This window comes from Ochotona princeps, chromosome 21 (genome assembly GCF_030435755.1).
Source record: "Ochotona princeps isolate mOchPri1 chromosome 21, mOchPri1.hap1, whole genome shotgun sequence".
NCBI classification, from domain to species: Eukaryota; Metazoa; Chordata; class Mammalia; order Lagomorpha; family Ochotonidae; genus Ochotona; species Ochotona princeps.
This window is the reverse complement of record NC_080852.1, coordinates 7,085,085-7,102,239: the sequence shown is the minus strand read 5'-3', so window position 1 is coordinate 7,102,239 and position 17,155 is coordinate 7,085,085. Positions and strand designations below refer to the sequence as shown.

Genomic DNA, 17,155 nt, shown 5'->3' with positions numbered 1-17,155 from the left:
TCCCTCCTTTCTGAGAGGGCGGGCGGCTTCCCCTTGAACACTCAGGAAGGAACAGCACCTCCGCACACAGTGCTCACCTCCCCCCGCCCCAGGGTTGCCTCTTTCCTTCTCCCCCTGCACTTGGCTGTACGCACCTTGGCCTTCCTGGGCCCTCGAACACTGTGGCGGCTCTGCCTCAGCGCGGGGGCGTCTGGCCAGTGGGGACCCTCCCCGCTCTTTCCCACACACCGAGGCTCAGCGGTATGCACGTAGTGACGCGGCTGGCCAGCCCTGGGCAGACAGGAGTGTAGGATGCTCCCGGGCAGCTCGTGGCACTCCCGGGACCCAAAGGCAGGGGGCGGGGCGCTTACCTTGCCAGCGGGCGGCGCGGCCACGCAGCGGCTGAGGGAGTCGAGGCGTGCGCTGTACTCGGTGAACTTCTTCTGGTAGCGCAGCGCGGTCATCTGCAGCTCCAGCTGCGCGGCGGCCAGCTGTGCCACCAGGGACTTCTCGCGTTTGCCCGCGCGCAGCGCCTCCTTCTTGAGCGCCTTGTGCAGCGCGCCCAGGCGGGCCTGCAGCGCACCGTTGTGCGCCCTCAGGGCCCGCGCGCAGCAGTGGCCGCCCGCGCGCTGCTCCCCGCGGGTCAGGGGCAGCCCGCAGCCCTCCTGGCAGCGGCCCACGGGCCGCGCGTCGCAAGCATCGCGCATGTGTGCCTCCACGTCGCGCCTCAGTAGCACCTGGCCGCAGCCGGCGTGGCGGCAGCGCGCGGGCGCGAAGTCGCAGTGTTGGAGGTGCTCGGGCAGCCGCTGCAGCTGCACCACCCGGCCGCAGCCGCGCGCCGCGTGCGCGCACTTGATGTCCAGCTTGAGGATGAGGCGCTTGAGGGGCAGGACGTGGTTGAGCTCCTTGGCCGACAGGCGGCCGCGGCAGCGCGCGGGGCAGCTGCCCTCCTGCACCACCCAGGGTAGCACGCAGCCGGCGCAGAAGACGTGGCCGCACGGCGTGGTCAGAGGGTCCTCCAGGACCTTGTGACACAGAGCGCACTTCAGGTCCGGGTCCACGTCGCCGTCGAAGCGGTCCAGCTCGAAGCCCATGGTGGCGGCCGGCCCGGGGGTCGCCGCCGGGCGGGCGGCTGCCCCCTCCCTCCCTGTGAGGCGGCCCAGACACGCCGGCTGCGCCGCCCGCTCGCTCGCTTGCTCTCCCCGGACTGAGCCTAATTGCTCCAGACTTCCTTGGAAAATGCCCGAGGAACAGGACTCCTCCGACCGTATTTGCGCGAGCGCGAGCGCACGCACATCCCTCCTCGGCGGCCTCCCGCCCGCCCGCCCCGTTCCAGGGAGAGGATCGGGGGTGGGAGTGGACCCTGAGGCTAGCCGAGGCGGGCTGACGCGGCCGGGTTGCCAGTCTGAACCCTCCCGGGCCTCGTGTCCCACTCTCGGGCACTTTTCACTACGGGAGCCTCTTGCGTCTGCCGGGAAGGCCTCCCAGAGCTTGGAGCAGGAGCCGCCTCCAGGCGCCAGCCAGAGCTCTGGCTGGACCGACCCCTTCCGGAGCGCTGCAAAGCTCTTCAGGCTCCCCTCCTCCTCTTCCCCTTTCGCCTGTGGCTTTCTCCAGAGGGCAGCACACAGCAACCGGGCCATCTATCTCAGCACTTACGGCCTTTATTTATTTATTTCGTCCCGGGGAAAGTTACAGAGCCTGCCAGTTGTCCTTGCTGCTGCTGCAACTTAAGTTTCGACTAGAGGCTCGGCAACTCTGGGGCTTAGCTGGCAGACAGACGTTTGCGAGGCCCGGAGGGTGGACTTACAAGGGTGAACTTGCTGGGCGGGGGGCTGCTCTGTTGGCCCCGCCGTGGAGGTGGAAGAGGTTTTGGTTTGTTGTTCCTTCACCCCCGCCCCCCCATCCACCCCCCCCCCCCCCCACACACACACACTCTCCCGCCCCAGTGCCTGCGATGCCTCAGGGCTGCGCACAGCGTGACTGGTCTGGTACTGGGCGCTGCTGAAACGTCCGCTTTAAACCTTTTCGTGATCACTCGAAAAACGATTTTCCCAGCTGATGGGCCCTCCAGCGAGAACTGCAGAAATCTAGAATTTGGAAAGAAATCCCTGTAACCTCAGCTGCGTTCCTTCAATTTTCTTCCTCGTCTTTTCTTGGCTACCTTTTTTGTCATGTCTCTTTTTTCCTGGCCAAGAAAGGATTCCTCCCCTCACCCACCCAAAAAAAATCCTCCTGCAAAGTAGATCAGTGTTTTTATGGGACTATCTGTTCTGACCCTGACTACGGAGAATCTCTGCGTGGAAAGAACATTCTGGTAATCCTGTGTACTACTGCTGTGGCCGACCCATCGGTTTCCGTTTGGCCGGAAAATCCTGGCCCTCCATGCCTCTGGACTTTTCTTCTTCTACTCCAAGACAGCTTTGCAAGCCGAACAGCGAACAGCGAGCCTGACTGGTTCTTGTCTCCAGCAACACCTGGGAGTGTTGAAAGAGTACTCTGAGGTTTGAACTTAGATGGAACCTCCGGAGCATCCTGCGTGGCTTGGAGAGGCTATTTATTTGTTTAACCCCCCAAGGCTGTAGGCATCCTGGAGACAGACACAGACAGCTTTGGCGAGCACGACATCAAGCCTTGGAATTCTCATTTGGAAAACACTACTGCTTTCTGAGGGGAGGCCGGAAGGCGGGCACTCACTCCTTAGCCTGGAAAGTGGGATTTTAGCATGCACTCTAATGGGTTTTACTTCTCTCTTCTACGCGGCTGTGAGAGCCCTGTGACCTGCACTATGAAAGTGCTTCATTGGACTGGAAGAATTATCTTGATGTCCCAAGGAGCGTTTGTTTTGAACTGGCCTTGAAAAAAAAAAAGTTGTCACTTGCCAGATTTTGAGAGTGCATGGCTAAGGTCACTGGACAGTGGTCTTTCATCAGTGTTGGTGGCAGGAACTTTCTTTGGGGCTTAACGAGGTCGTGCAGTTCTTTGATAAGATCCCACCTGGATGGAATGTTGCTGGCCATTGTTCAGATAAGCCTGTGCCAGGGACTCCTCTATCAGCATATTTATGAAGTTGCTCATAGGGACTCTCATCATGGGCAAGAAACACATTCTTTCAACAAAGGTGTGTGGGCTTGTCAGCTCCACGGGGTGGGCTAGTGTCAACAGGGTAATAATCTTCAAACCAAACTGGTTTTGAGAAGCAGGGAAAGCTCTGTAATACCTCTCTCCCCGCCCCTACTGCCCCCCAATGCATGGGAAATGAGTACTGGCTTAAGATGTCAGCTGCCTTCCAGAAGTGGCCTGTCCCTCCCCCCGGGAGACCAATGGGGAAGCTGTTGATGAAATGCTGCAGCTGAGGCCACAGAGAAGTTGGAGCCGACTGCGGAGGGGCCTCTTGGGTAAAAGGAAAGTTTGTGTGAGCCACTCCTTATTGGTTAATTTTAGCATCGGGATTCTTGGAAGTCAGCAAAATATCCTAGAATGGCAGAGCTGGCAGGATCACACATTTATCATTGAGTCTGTGAGTTTGTATCAGACAGGGAGGGGAGCTGCAAGCCCAGAGCACTACAGCTGCGGGGTTCAAGGCACAGCATTTCCACCTTGGCGTTGCTGACACCTCGGCTGCTTATTTGCCAGCAGGGCGTCCTCAGTGTGGTAGTCTGTGTGCTGTGTCACAGTATCTCTGGTTGTCACCTGCTTGCTACAGTAGCACCAGCTGCTCACTTCTCCCCACCTCAGCTCACAGCTAAGACCAGCACGCTTGGTCAGTGTCCCCCACGCCACACTGCCCAAGGCACAATTGGGCCAAAGCCAGAACCAAGCTTTAAGAGAAGCCTCTGGTCACCGTTAGAGTCAGCCCATCCTGGCAGCGCACAGACCATCAGCTGGAACTGCATGTAGCCCAGGAGAAGAGGCAGGTGGGATTGACAGGTGAGGGATTACATGGATTCATTGATACCTGAATAAAAGCTGAAAGACGAACTTGAATCATCGCCTGTTGCTTTCAGGAGTCTGCACTAGCAGCAAGCAGGACTTGAAAACAGAACCAGCGTTTAATCCCAGGCTTCGTGGTAAGGGATACAGGCATTGCCAACAGTGTCTTAACCATTGCACCAAACACCTACCACCCCCAGAAATACTACTTCTGTATTCACTGCCATCCCTCCCTGATTTTATTTTAGAATTTATTTTTAACGACCTTATTATTTATTTGCAAGAGAGAGAGAGAGAGAGAGAGCGTGAAAAGTGGGGATTTGGGGCTTAGGGGACACAGACAGATTTCCCATCTGAAGTTTCCTTCTTCCTCTGGGCCTCAACAGTCAAGGTGGGGTCAGGCTGAAGCCAGGAGTCAGGTACTCCACCCTGGGCTCCCACATGGGTGGCAGAGACCCAACGTATGTGGGTCATCTTCTGCTGCCTCATTCAAGTGGACTAGCTGAGACTGGAAGGCACTGCAAGCCACAGCTTAACCCACAATGGTGACTCCACCATCTGGTTGTGATCTCTGTTCTTCGTCCTTTCTGTCGGTATGATTCACCAAACGGTGGTGGTGATACCTACAGTGTTTGGAGCGTGGAGTAGATACCAACCCTGTGCTCAGCGCATACCTACCCATGTTTGCAGCGTGTGGCAAGTAGATGCGTTGTTAGTCCCATTTCACAGATGAAGAGCCTGAGCTGTAGAGTGACTGCATAAAGTACTGATCTGGCAGCCACAAGTGCAGACAGCACACATCCACAACCTTCACTTTTAGCCTCTAAGGGCCGTACGCTGCCTCTTCCATAACCCCTAATTACAAAGACCTCAGGTTACACATGAACAGCTGATCACATACCTCTCTCTTCCCTCAGCTGCTCCTTCACTGCCCCTAGCATCCACATAATTTGGGGGTCAGTCCTGGAGAAGACAAAAAAGAGTCAAGGTGTTTGTTTCTTCAGTGGCTTCCCCTGGCTCCAGTGTTTGTGGTCCACTTGCTGTCACAGCACCATGCAATTAGACTAACAGACATCCTCTTACACCAGACGGCTGCAAGGGCATCTTATACAGTCCATGTGGGGGTCACAGTGAGATGGATGACTTTTTAACCTGCTCAGCGTATTCCATCCTGGGGGCTCAGACATTTTCTGGACCCTGCATTGCAAGGTAAGCAGAAGAGTAAGATAGCTTTTAATCCTGGGGCTGTATGAAAACTTGGATAAGTTAGGATGAGTAATTAGATGGAAGAAAAGGAAGATTCTAGAAAATGCTTGTGCCAAGTATGTGTAAAAGTCAGGGGCCATATATCTGCCATCCTGGTTCCACAGATGTGGTTAGCTCCCATGCCCTTGTGTAACACTGACCATGGCTCAGGGTGTCTTCATTTAGTCAGTGATGGCTCCTGTTGCAGCTGATGTATGTGAGAAAGGGGCTGTTCTCACCTCTACAGATAGCAAAGATGATTAACATCAGTGTCACTGTCCTGCGTGAAATTCCCATGCCAGGATAACTAGAGGTAGAACAGAGTAAAACCCTAGTGCTCTAACTATGCAATATGCTACATTCTCTAAAGCAGCACTACACAAAGTGTGATCTAGTGGCGAGGAAGTATTAGCATCTGGGGGCTGGCTGGACTGGTAGTCTCTGGCCCCACTATGGTCCTACCCAACCAGAATTTGCATGTTAAAAGGATTCCAAAGTAACCTGTGTGCACCTAAGGTTTGAAAAATAATACCTTACACACCATAAAGCAAGCTGATATGCTAGGCTACTACTTTACATAGGCCAGTCTGAGGCAAGAGGATGCGATTGTTGCTGGAAGAATGAAAATGAACCAGCAACAGGTGGGAGAATGTTCCAGACAGAGGAGCAAGAAGGGTCAAGGTCCAGAGGGAGCCAAGAAATTGGTTTGTTTGAGTTTAATTGTGCAAGCCTCTGAGTTGGGGCAGGCTGAGAAAGGCTAGACTAGAAACGAATGAGGGTAGAGATGTAGACAGGAGGCAGGGTATAGACCAGCAGCAGACAGCTTGGGGCAGTGGAGGGCTTGGGGCAGTGGAGAGCACATTCGGTCAACATCTAGTTTCCATGTCATGTTCTTCATGCCCTCATGGAATAGGGCATCCATCCCACAAGTGTAACAGTGACCAACATTTTGTAATGTTGAACAAGCACCTACTTGAGTGAATCCATGCTTCTAGGGTCCTAAGCTCTGATGGGTGTTACCAGCCTGAAATTTGTGAATCGTAGGGTGGGTTAAAGAGGCCTCTGTGGACTCTTCAGAATTTATATCTTCATTTAGAATCCTGCTCTTATAACAGAGTCTGTCTTGAGCTCTGTACAAGCAACTCCCAAGTGAACAACTGGGTTACTATCTGGTAGTTGTGACCTGGCTGACTTCATACTGAAATTCTATGTGTGTGTGTGTGTGTGTACTTCACACATATATATCTGTAAACACAGTAGGGGACCTTAAAATGGATTCAAAAGACACACTTATTTTGGTACAACAGTTTTTGAAATTCATGCTTAATGTTTCCGTAACACATATTTTCATGAATTTGTTGAAGATCATTTACATGTATACATTTAAACAATGTTTGCACCAACTTAACTTTCTTTTTTAAAAAAAAGCTTCTATTGGGAGGACAGATTTACAGAGAGGAGGACAAATAGAAAGATCTTCCATCCGCTGCTGCATATCCCAAATGGCTGCCATGGCCAGACCTGAGCCGATCTGGGGCCAGGAGCCAGGAGCTTCTCCCTGGTCTCCCACACAGGTGCAAGGTCCTAAGGCTTCAGGCCATCTTCAGCTCCTTTCCCAGGGAGCTGGATGGGAAGGGAAGCAGCTGGGATACTAACCTATGTCCATGTGAGATGCTAACAATTAGAGGTGTGGGCTTAGCTGTATGAGTTGATCTGCTAGCCCCTGAAATGTAACGTTCAATGTCATTCTCCATGAACTTTTTGAAGTCCTCTGTTATAATTGTAAACTCTCTCTCTCTCTCTCTCTCTCTCTCGCTCTCTCTCTCTCACACACACACACACACACACACACACGAGGAGAAAAAAGATTCAAGTTTAACAAAACATCCAAAAAGCCTTTGGATAAATAAGCTAGATATTTACTTCTCAAGCAAAAATAAGAAACTCCTAGTGAGCAGCCTAGGGGCTCATGATTCCTTTTTTCCTTCTCCCTACCATCCTTAGAGCTTGGCCTCTGTGCTCACTTCATTGGCCCCATGCTCAGTGTTGGAGAGCAGAAGACATCGGAACGGAAAAATAGGAGAGGGAGACGGAAACCAATGTAATAGTCCCCACTCGGTCATCCTTTAAAGGAGCTGTGCTGGAATCTCCTCTTGACTACTTTCTCTTGGATCCCTGCCGCATGCCCTCCACTCAGGGAAGAAAATTTGTGAAAATTGTTTCAACAGAAGCATGACTTTATGAATACGAATGGTGTTTTACCAGGGGATGTCACTTCACACCCACCAGACCTAAAGTCAGAAAGTCACAATGACAAGTGTTGACAAGGAAGTGAAGGAAGGAAACTCGCAAGCAACTGCTATTGGAACTGGAAAATAGGACACCAGCTCCAGAAGATAATGTGATAGTTCCTCAGAAAGGTCAACCCTGAGCGACCATGTAGCCCAGCGATTCTGCTGCTATATGTATGTGCGCAAGAGAGCGGAGATGAATGCCCATCCCCAAATGTGTACGTGAACCATGGCTCACAGAACCATTCTTTGTGACAGGCATAAACAGACCCATTCAGATATCTACCAACTGATGAAATACAAGCCAAACACAGAATATCTAGGCAGTATAATATTATGTGCTATACAAAAGCCACACATACTCTGTTTATATGGAATAGGGATAGAAATTCAGAATATCTAGAAGTTTGGGGGTAGGGAAAAATGAGAGTGACTGCTCATGTTTAAGGGGCTTCTTATACATTGATACATGATGGGAAACTTGATTGTGCTGACAGTTGTATAATTCAGAGAATATACTGGAACACTGAATTGTCTCTCTCAACAGATACATTTTATGACTTGTAAATGATGCATCTATGCAGCTATTATTACAATTCTAAAATATTAAAAGGGCTATGTTACAAGGAAGAAGCAATGATAGATACACAGATGGCATCTTGAGTATCTATATATGCCTAACTTTGTTTTTCAAAATTCTGTGACTGAAGACTTATTTTGCTTTTCAGAGACTGCTGCTTGATCCAGCCACAACCATGGTGGCTATTTTGAATCAGTAGAGAGAAGATCTCTCTCCCTCTCTCTCTCTCTCTCTTTCCCTTTTTCTCTCTGTTGCTGTAAGTAAACAAATAAAGCTTTTTGAAAAAAAGAATCTGAATCCTGGGGGAATCACAAAGAGAAGTCAGACAGGCAGAACCTATTGCCTCTAGTCTTCCCACAGAAGTCATCATCAATCTTCAAGGAGTTAAGGCAGAGTTGTCTGTAAATATATAAGGACAACCATTGCCTTAGAATGAGTTGCATGAACGCCAGGGGCCTCCCTAATGGTTATCAGTTACACTCTGCCTTGAACAACCATATGTACGATTGGTAAATCAATGAAAAGCTCTTTTCATAAGAACACTTATGATATGCTCCAATCCATAATACATCTAAAATGACTTTAAAAAGATTTCTTTCTCTCTCTTTTTTTAAGTGGGATCTACAGAAAGACGCACAGAAATAGAAAGATCTTTGCTCTACTGGTTCACTCCCTAAATGGCCACAATGGTCAGAGCTGAGCTGATCCAAAGCCAGGAATCAGCATACCCTCTTAGGGACTGCCCACAGAGGGGTGCAGGGTCCCAAGGTTCTGGGCTGCTTTCCCAGGCTACAAGCAGGGAGCTGGATGGGAAGTGGAGCCCGTATGGGATGCCAGCACTTACAGGCAGAGGATTAGTCAGTTGAACCATCATACCAGATCCTTGCTCCCCACCCCACAAAAAACCTTTTACGCAGCCGGTGATCTTCTTCCTTCTGCTGAGTCACACAAAGGCACAGTGTCTAAAGTGAGTGTGGCAGGCACTAGTCATGTAGGTCTGCTCTGCATCCCCAGGCCAGGGCTGTGTTTGGCTCCCAGGGGACACTTAGCAAGCAGGTCAGTTAGTTGGGCCATTCCCCCAAATGCCCATTGACAGAAGCATCTTCCCCAAGTTTTTAAAACCTCGAAGACACACTCCTGTTCTTCAAGTCAAGAAGTCAAGCCACGAGATTCAATAGTAAGACCTATGATGGCATGGATTCTTCTATTAGCAATAATAGAATTCAGTCACCATAGATGTATGCAGAGGTCTAAGTCACAAAAAGCAATGACATAAATGCCATAGTCCTGGTGCTGATTTTATTAAGAAATACAACGTTTCTAATTTGGAAAGTTGACTTTCCTGGTACTTAAGTATCACTTTGAGGCGCGTTTTGTAAAATAAACCAGCTCTTTAAAGTCTTTGCAGCTGAAGCCTATGATCTAGGAACTCATTAATTTTAATTTTTCTCCTGGCACCTTCACCTTCACTGTCATTGACTCAGTCTGTAAAATTAGGATAATAATAATCTGTGCTTACCTGGCATATGGTAATAATTGCTAATTAACTAATTTTTATATGCAGAAACTTGTGAAGACATTACACAGGTGCTAAGTATGATTATTTTAAGCTGCTGGTGAACAACTTTCTGTTTTCAAGTTAGTCGGTCACACTCTTGACGTTCTAACTCCTTAGGGATGGAATTAGACGTGACTTGCATGTATAGTCGCGATGCTGATTGATTGGACAAGCAACATCCCAGAGCTGGGAACTCAGTCTAGGTTTCTTCACTGAGTGGCCGGAATCCAGTTGTTGAGCCATCATCTGCTCACCTTCCAGGGCACACATTAGCAGGATAATGGAGTCAGAAGCCAGAGACGACGTGGAACCACACACTCCAATATGAAACACAGGTGTGTTAATCATTAGGTCAGTTGTCAGGATGCAGAGGGCGTCCTAACAGCAGAATGTAAACACACTCTTCATTGGCATCAGCGAATCCGGATCTGAGCACAGAACTGCAGTCCTCAAAACTTGTGATTTTCAGAGCATCTTAGTACATAATACACAATCCTTTCCCTTTCAAATCATTTGACTGTACCAGAAAAGAAGCATGCCTTCTTTTTTTATTTCTTACCCTCCTTTCTTGTCATCATTTTACAATGAATGAATAATGACTGTTCCGGGATGGCTTCAGGCGGAACGATTCTGAGATGTCAGCCAACGGGAGAAATGTGACATTGCTGTTTTTTGAACTTGTGTTCTGCAAGGGTGGTTCCAGTGCCCAGATCAAGCAGACACTTGGCAAAAAAGCTAAAAGAAAACATTAACAAAAAACCCCGCTACAATCACGGAGTGTTTCTAGGATAGTAGTTTGCTATATTGTAACAAACAAACAAAACAGGCAGTTAACCTTTCATTGTGCGTTCATTACCGTACAGAAGCAGAGAGACTGTATTTCACAAAACTGTCTAGGAACTGTTGTCTACAGGGGGCAAAAAAAAAAAAAAAAAAAAAGCAGCCGTGGAAAGTGTTAACGGTGGTGCGATATCTCTATACAGGTAAAATGGAAAATGTGTCCAAATGCTGGCATGCCATCTGTAATTTTGGCAAATAGCACACTTCGTCTTGACAGAACATAAAGAGCCTTAGAAGTGGAATCCAGAAAGATGAAAGGACTTGGAGGACAGTGAGTCAGTTTGTCATTGGTGGGAATCTTTGCAGTAACTTATAATTTATCTGTGGGTTGTGTAAGCACACAGATGAAGATAAAGCTGGAAACAGAGGGCTCACACACCACTTTCTATATTCTAGAACTACAGTGGTTTCAGATAGTTCTTTAAATGGCTAGAGAGACAGTGCAAGTGTGTTGCTAACCTTTGTCATATAGGCTGGTTATTATTAAGAGTTTTTCTCCCAAATGGTGGTAACTGGCTAGATAGAGATAGCCAAGTTTCAGAGAGGCATGGGCAGGCATGCTCTAAGAATTGCCCACAACTCCACAGACTAGCACAAGTTTGGGCTGCCTTCCACACAGACCCGGAAGTTTCCCCAGCACGCATTTCAGCAAGAGTGGCGCCTTTTTTCCTTTGCAGAAATCATCCACAGGTGCTCCTCTACATCTGATAAAACAACTGCTGAGTTGGACTGATATGAAAATGCTTTCTTTTAAAAGAATTTATTTATTTGAAAGGCAGGATTACAGACAGGAGGAAGAGAAGCTGGAGGAGAGACAGAGTATTTCCTTTGGCTGGTTCACTTCCCAAAGGGTTGCAACATGCTGGGGCTGGGCCATGCCCAAGCCAGGAGGCTGGTCATCTCCTAATGTTTTCCCAGGTGCATTAGCAGGGAGCTGGAGCAGTAGTGGAGCAGCTGGGACTCCAAAACTGTGATCAGATGGGATACTAGCATCCTCCACGGTGGCTGTAGGATGGAAATGAATCCTGAAAAATAATTTTTTTTAAAAGTGATGCCACATAAACAGCTCCTATACATGCATTGTTATAGTTAAACTGTCATTGACTGTGAAAATAATCATCCAGGAGACAGTACAACTGATTGGGTCCGGTGTCAGGGATTGGCAGGCTCAGTCAATACTTTCATATTTGCGGGTCGCATAGTCTCACAACTGTGACCCTGGCGGACACAAGCATACAAGTAGCACAAGGCAATACTGTAAATGCTTGGGTGAAGCTGTATCCCACTAAAACTTTATTTTCCAAAGGGCCTTAGTCTGCCAAACACTGATCTGCATGAATGTACGTTTTTGTTGAGACAAAATCACTATTGAGATCATCAAGGTCATTACAATGAGACAGAATATTATGGTTGTGGTAATTAATAGGTAACCCATACATGCTTGTTCAAAGGAAAACAGTAGAGTATTAGAAAAATTTGTGTTCAAATCCAGGATTCACCACTCGCTGGCTGTACAGATCCGTTATTTTCCTCTGGTTTCCTCCTTAGTAAAAGAGAGATTCACTCACACCCTGTACAGTGCAGACACACAGCGGAGGTGTCTTAACACATTAGGAAACACACAAAGTACTTGGTCAGCACTGGACCCCTGCTGACCTGGAAACCACTGAGGCTACACTGGTGGCGTTAAGCAGGGGGTAGACATTGGGGTGAGTTCTGAAGATGCCCATAGCCCATATCCAAGCACACGGGTTTGACAGGCAGCTCCCGGCTCCTGCTGATGCGGCCCCTGGGAGTCAGCAGGGAGAAGTACACTAGCCATGCTCCTGCCATCCACATAGCAGATCTGCATTGAACTCCTCACTCCCAGCTTCTGGCAGCACTGCAGTCATGTGGGCAATGCAGCAGCGGAGGGAAGCTTTGCCTCTTCAATATGACAAATAAATTTTTAAAGAGGGGGCAGGGAGACATTTTAGTGGGCCAGCATCAGCTAGAAAAAGAAGCATTTCATGTGAATCACCTCTCTTGGAATTATTTGCTGTTCTGTGGGCCAGCTGATGAGTTCCCAGAGTAAACTTGAAAACATGGAAAACAGAAGCAGATTCAGAGATTGTGACATCTTTTCTTGAAAATGAGTTACTGGGCAGCCTGGTCTTTCAAGGCCAAACATGTCCACCATGCTTTATATACAAAAACCAAAGGAACTTTGTAGTATTCCAACAACTGAGTTTGCTGTTGTCAAAATGCCTTTGCTCCTGGAAGCTCACCTGAAGCAAAGGAAACAAAGATCTGTACAGCTTTTGCTCTCAGGGAACAGTGGCAAAAACTGCAGAGCTATTGGAGAAATTCGTACGCTCCTGTCTTACTTACTTATGCATCCCTGGCCTCTGGTATGTGCTCGAGTGAGACGCGTGACCCTGACTGAGAAAGAGAAAGTGCTGTGGCTTTCTCAGGCTTCCAGAAGCCACAGACTCTTGGGTCTGAAGCACTCTGCTATTCAAAGCCCTCTCACAAGCACTGCAGGGCATATTGGAGACAGCACCAGATTGCATCATATTATACACTTGGCATAATTATACCATGGGCTTTTGTCTACCTAGGAGCCAGCCAGTCTCAAAACACAAGCCTACTTCTGCGCTTTGCTTTTGCCAGGCACTGGGATTGCCCACTCGTCACATCTGGGACCTGGGCAGGCTGCGTCCCTGCTTGAGTCACATAATCCCAGCGGAGAGTCAGGACAGCTCTGTTACAGAGGAGATGGGGGGCAATCGGCATTGGGGTGTGGAAAGCAAACAGTAGGACAAGCATCCGCAGGGGCCGAATCAGCTTCCCCATAGAGATGAGGATGAGAAAGGGGGCTTTCTATTTCTTTTTAAAGCTTTGTAATTCATGGAGCTTCTTTTTCCCAAATTCCTAAAAGGAAACTTTCTGCCATCCATTCACTTCATTTCTCGGCCACCATCTGCATTCATTGCCCTCATCTGTCTTGCTTGGATGTGGGTGATGGTTTCCAAAGTCATCTGCCCCTAGCTCAGTGTGGTCCCTTTTTATTCTGCAGGCTGATGCCGCCATGAGCCTTTATAATGGAAAAGTGACCAAGAACCTCCTTGATAAAGCTGCTCAAGAGCTTTCCACTTCTAGTAAGACAAAAATTGGAATCCTGTGTCATATCTTGAAGGCAAAGCCTGGTGATCTCACCCTGGCTCTCTTGCCAGCTTTAGTTTCTGTTCTTCCCAGATCCCACACTCCTGCAATTGAAGAGACCATCATTTGTCCTCCATTCGCCCTTACTATTTTCATCATTTTTTTTGAAACTTAGCTTTCCCTGGGAAAATAATATCCTGCTAAGAAATGCATTTTCAGCTTTCCTAAGTTGTGGTCAACAGGACAAAAGCAGGGATGACTTATGTGAGCATTTCAGTGCAAAAATATTGAATATGTACAGTCTTTTCATAATATGTATTTTGTATGAACCTTTGGAAGATCTTTTACATGTATGGATACCAACATTGTTATAGTGAAATAAACTTTATGAATCTCAGTTTTCCATGAATATATTAAAGCACCCTTACACAACTTCTACGTTTGTCCTTAAAAGGAAAGAGGCTGGGCCTGGCACCTTAGCCCAGCAGCTAAAGTCCTCACCTTGCATGCTCCGAGATCCCATGTGAGCACCGGTTCTATCCCAGCAGCCCCATTTCCCATCCAGCTCCCTGCTTGTGGCTTGGGGAAGCAGTTGAGGATGGCCCAAGGCTTTGGAACCCTGCACCCATGTGGGGGACCCAAAGGAGGCTCTGGACTCCTGGCTTCAAATTGGTTTAGCCCCCATACCTGGAGCTGAGCCGATCTGAAGCCAGAAGCTTCTTCCAGATCTCCCACATGGGTGCAGGGCTCAAGGACTTGGGTTTACCTCTGCTGCTTTCCCAGGCTATAAGCAGGAAGCTGGACCACAATCAGAGCATCTAGGACTTGAACCGGTGCCCATATGAGATGCTCATGCCTTTGGTGGAGAATGATTGTGCTGTGGCATGTGCTGGTCTTAAAGATGTACCTTATTTGAATCTCTATTTGGGCTCCTATTGAAGAGTCAGCTTTTAATCCTTGGCAGAATTAGTCTTGTGGGGGTGATAATTCTTTGTTTGACGAAACTGTGCAGTACATGAAGTTATGTGGCATCCCTAGCATCTAAGCCATTGGACGCCATCAGTATCCATTCCCTTGTTGTGAAAACAAAAACAAATGTCTCCAGACATCGCTGAATCTTTACAGAGGGGCCGAATCACAGCAGATTGAGAACTTCTGTGTTAGAACCATCGCACCAGCTATGCCAGGTCCCTCTCTAGGTCCCCTTTGCAGCCACTGGACGTCTAGGTTTTCTGATCCTTCCCCCTCCCACCATTTTGTGGTCGTGTGTCCGTGTCAGCATCACCACCTCTGGCAGTATCCATTGACCCTCCCACTGAGTCACCAGGAACCATTGCTGGTAATTGCCTAGGTAGCGGAACTATGATGATGACTCCTAAAAGAACCCCAGACATGGTTAGTGACCTGGTTACTGATGTGACTGCAGTTTGGAGGAGAAAATCGGATACTAATAACAGAAGACACAAACCAGGATCTCATGGTAGTCCTGAGAGTGGAGAGAGGGGTTCGTGGTGCCGATTAGAGAATGCAGGAGAAACAGCCTGGGAGAAACAGGGTTTTCTGACTTCCCCTTTGCCCCTGCCTTGCCCACAGCAGCTAGAACATCTGCTAAAGTTAGCACACTCCTGTGTTTCAGGGAAACATATGGATTTGTGCTTTGCCTTCGCCTTTGAAACTGTTTGCTTTCCACCCCTGTGCTTTGCAGGCTAAGTTATATGTGATATGATTTACGAACCCGGTGCCACCCTCTCCTAAGCTGTGTGCCCTGTGATCACATTCTAAATGTGCAGGCAGATAAGGATGCCCCAGCCTTCCCCACCTCCTCCCGTTATCTGCAGAAAGAGGAAACAAAGAGACAGAAAATGGGCTTCCTCAGCGCAGGGCCGGAAGGACAGATGTGTGTGGCTTACTTCATTTCTTTCTGTTCTTCTCTCTGTCTCTCTAGTCCATAAGATTTTATCTTCTGAGTCTGTAAAGCCACACTTTTTTTCTCAAGATCCTTGAGACCATTGTTCTCTGCCCTCTCTTAGAGAACATATGTTCGCATTTGTGTGTTTGTGCGTGTAATCTGTGTCTAATGGTTGTGCAAAATATTTGACCAATAAAGAGCAGATGACAGTTAAGAATTATTTCTACCTAGTTCCTGGGATACCTGTGGGACCATACACAATTTCTCTGAAACCTAATTTCTTCATCTTGCAAATGGGATTAATAATGTTGATCTCAAGGTCACATGTCTTGTGTTTGATTGATTATTACTTAGTTCTGTGGTCTTTTAACCCTTCCTGAGACAGGTCCCATTCTTAAGGTGGCCAACAGGGTCAGGGAAGTAGCCAGTTAACTGGGCCATAAGGAGCTTCACCCCTTTATCTTGGCTGACCATTTGAGGGAGCCCCTTGCAGATATCTCAAAAGGAAGAATGTGCCCTCTCTCTAATCCCAGAAGCTTTTAAGGTGAGCAGTACCTCACGCACTGGTCCTGGCATTTCTGCAGAGTTTGGCTGTATACCCCTGTTCATGTTGAAACAGCAGGTGCACAACCACCCCCGCCTCCCAGAACTTGGTCTCCCTCCTCACAAAATTGGAACCTTCTGAACGCTCTGTGGAAAGTGCTACATTAAGCAATGCAGATTACGTACAGAGCTTGCCCCCTTCTTGGCTAAAATAAATTGGCACTGTGGATGGAAGGTGGGCACATCCTTGGAACGAGGAGAGAAATGGACAGATTGTGAAGTCACACAGCAGTGAAGGTGGAGCTGAGAAGGCAGGAAGAAGAGGCAGGTGTTGAAGAATGTCAAGGCAGCAGTCATGAAGCTGAGCAGAGAGCATCACACAGGCCTCTTGTTCCTGGTAGGCTAACAATGCACATAGTGGCTGTTGTTTACCGTGTACCCTGCTCTGCCCAGTGCTTAGCATAGAAGATGCAGCTTATTCCATCCAATCCTCACAGCCACACTGTTGTTCCCACTTGACAGATGAGGAAGATGAGGTCAACACTTGCCCAACATGACCTGCAGACATGTGTGTATTCAAGCAGCATTTCAAACGCATACACATTGATGTCAGAGAACAAACTATGCCATGTGATGGGTGGCAAGGAGCCCAGGTAATGTGAAATCTGAAGATTTCTCAGGTGAAAGATACTAGCTGTGGCAGCACTCCATGATAGTACTGCTGTGAAATATATGCTCAGCCAGCCCAAGACAACCCTCAGTGCGGTCTGTCTTGAGGTGCCCTGTGTAAGTCAGTCTCACTTAATGGGGTGTGACTAAAAGTGGCATGTGACGCCTCAGATCCAACTATTTATTTAAGAGAGAGAAAGTGTAAACCCCTACCCACTGTTTCACACCACAGATACCTACAACCACTGAAGCCAAGACCCAGAAAGTCAACATGGGTCTCCCATATGGGTGGCAGAGACCCATCTGCTTGCACCTGCAGTCTTCCAAGGTGTGCGCGAGCAGGAAGCCAGTGGCACAGCCAGAACTTGAACCCATGTCCTCCCTCCAATGTAAGATGCTGGCTAGATCCAATACTCACAATGGGACCCATGTTTTTATGAGCTTGAAATGTCTCATTCCTGTTTATA

General features: G+C 48.3%; 1 protein-coding gene across 1 annotated transcript in view; it reads right to left on the bottom strand.

Annotated features, from left to right (window-relative positions):
• The window catches only part of PDZRN3 (PDZ domain containing ring finger 3), a 230,479-nt gene extending 229,307 nt beyond the window's left edge, over positions 1 to 1,172 (bottom strand). The window contains exon 1 of the mRNA XM_004581628.4: positions 351 to 1,172. Coding sequence (XP_004581685.2) covers positions 351 to 1,073 — 723 coding nt within the window. The 5' untranslated portion in view covers positions 1,074 to 1,172. The remainder of the gene's footprint in view (positions 1 to 350) is intronic.
• Between the last annotated feature and the right edge of the window lie 15,983 nt (positions 1,173 to 17,155).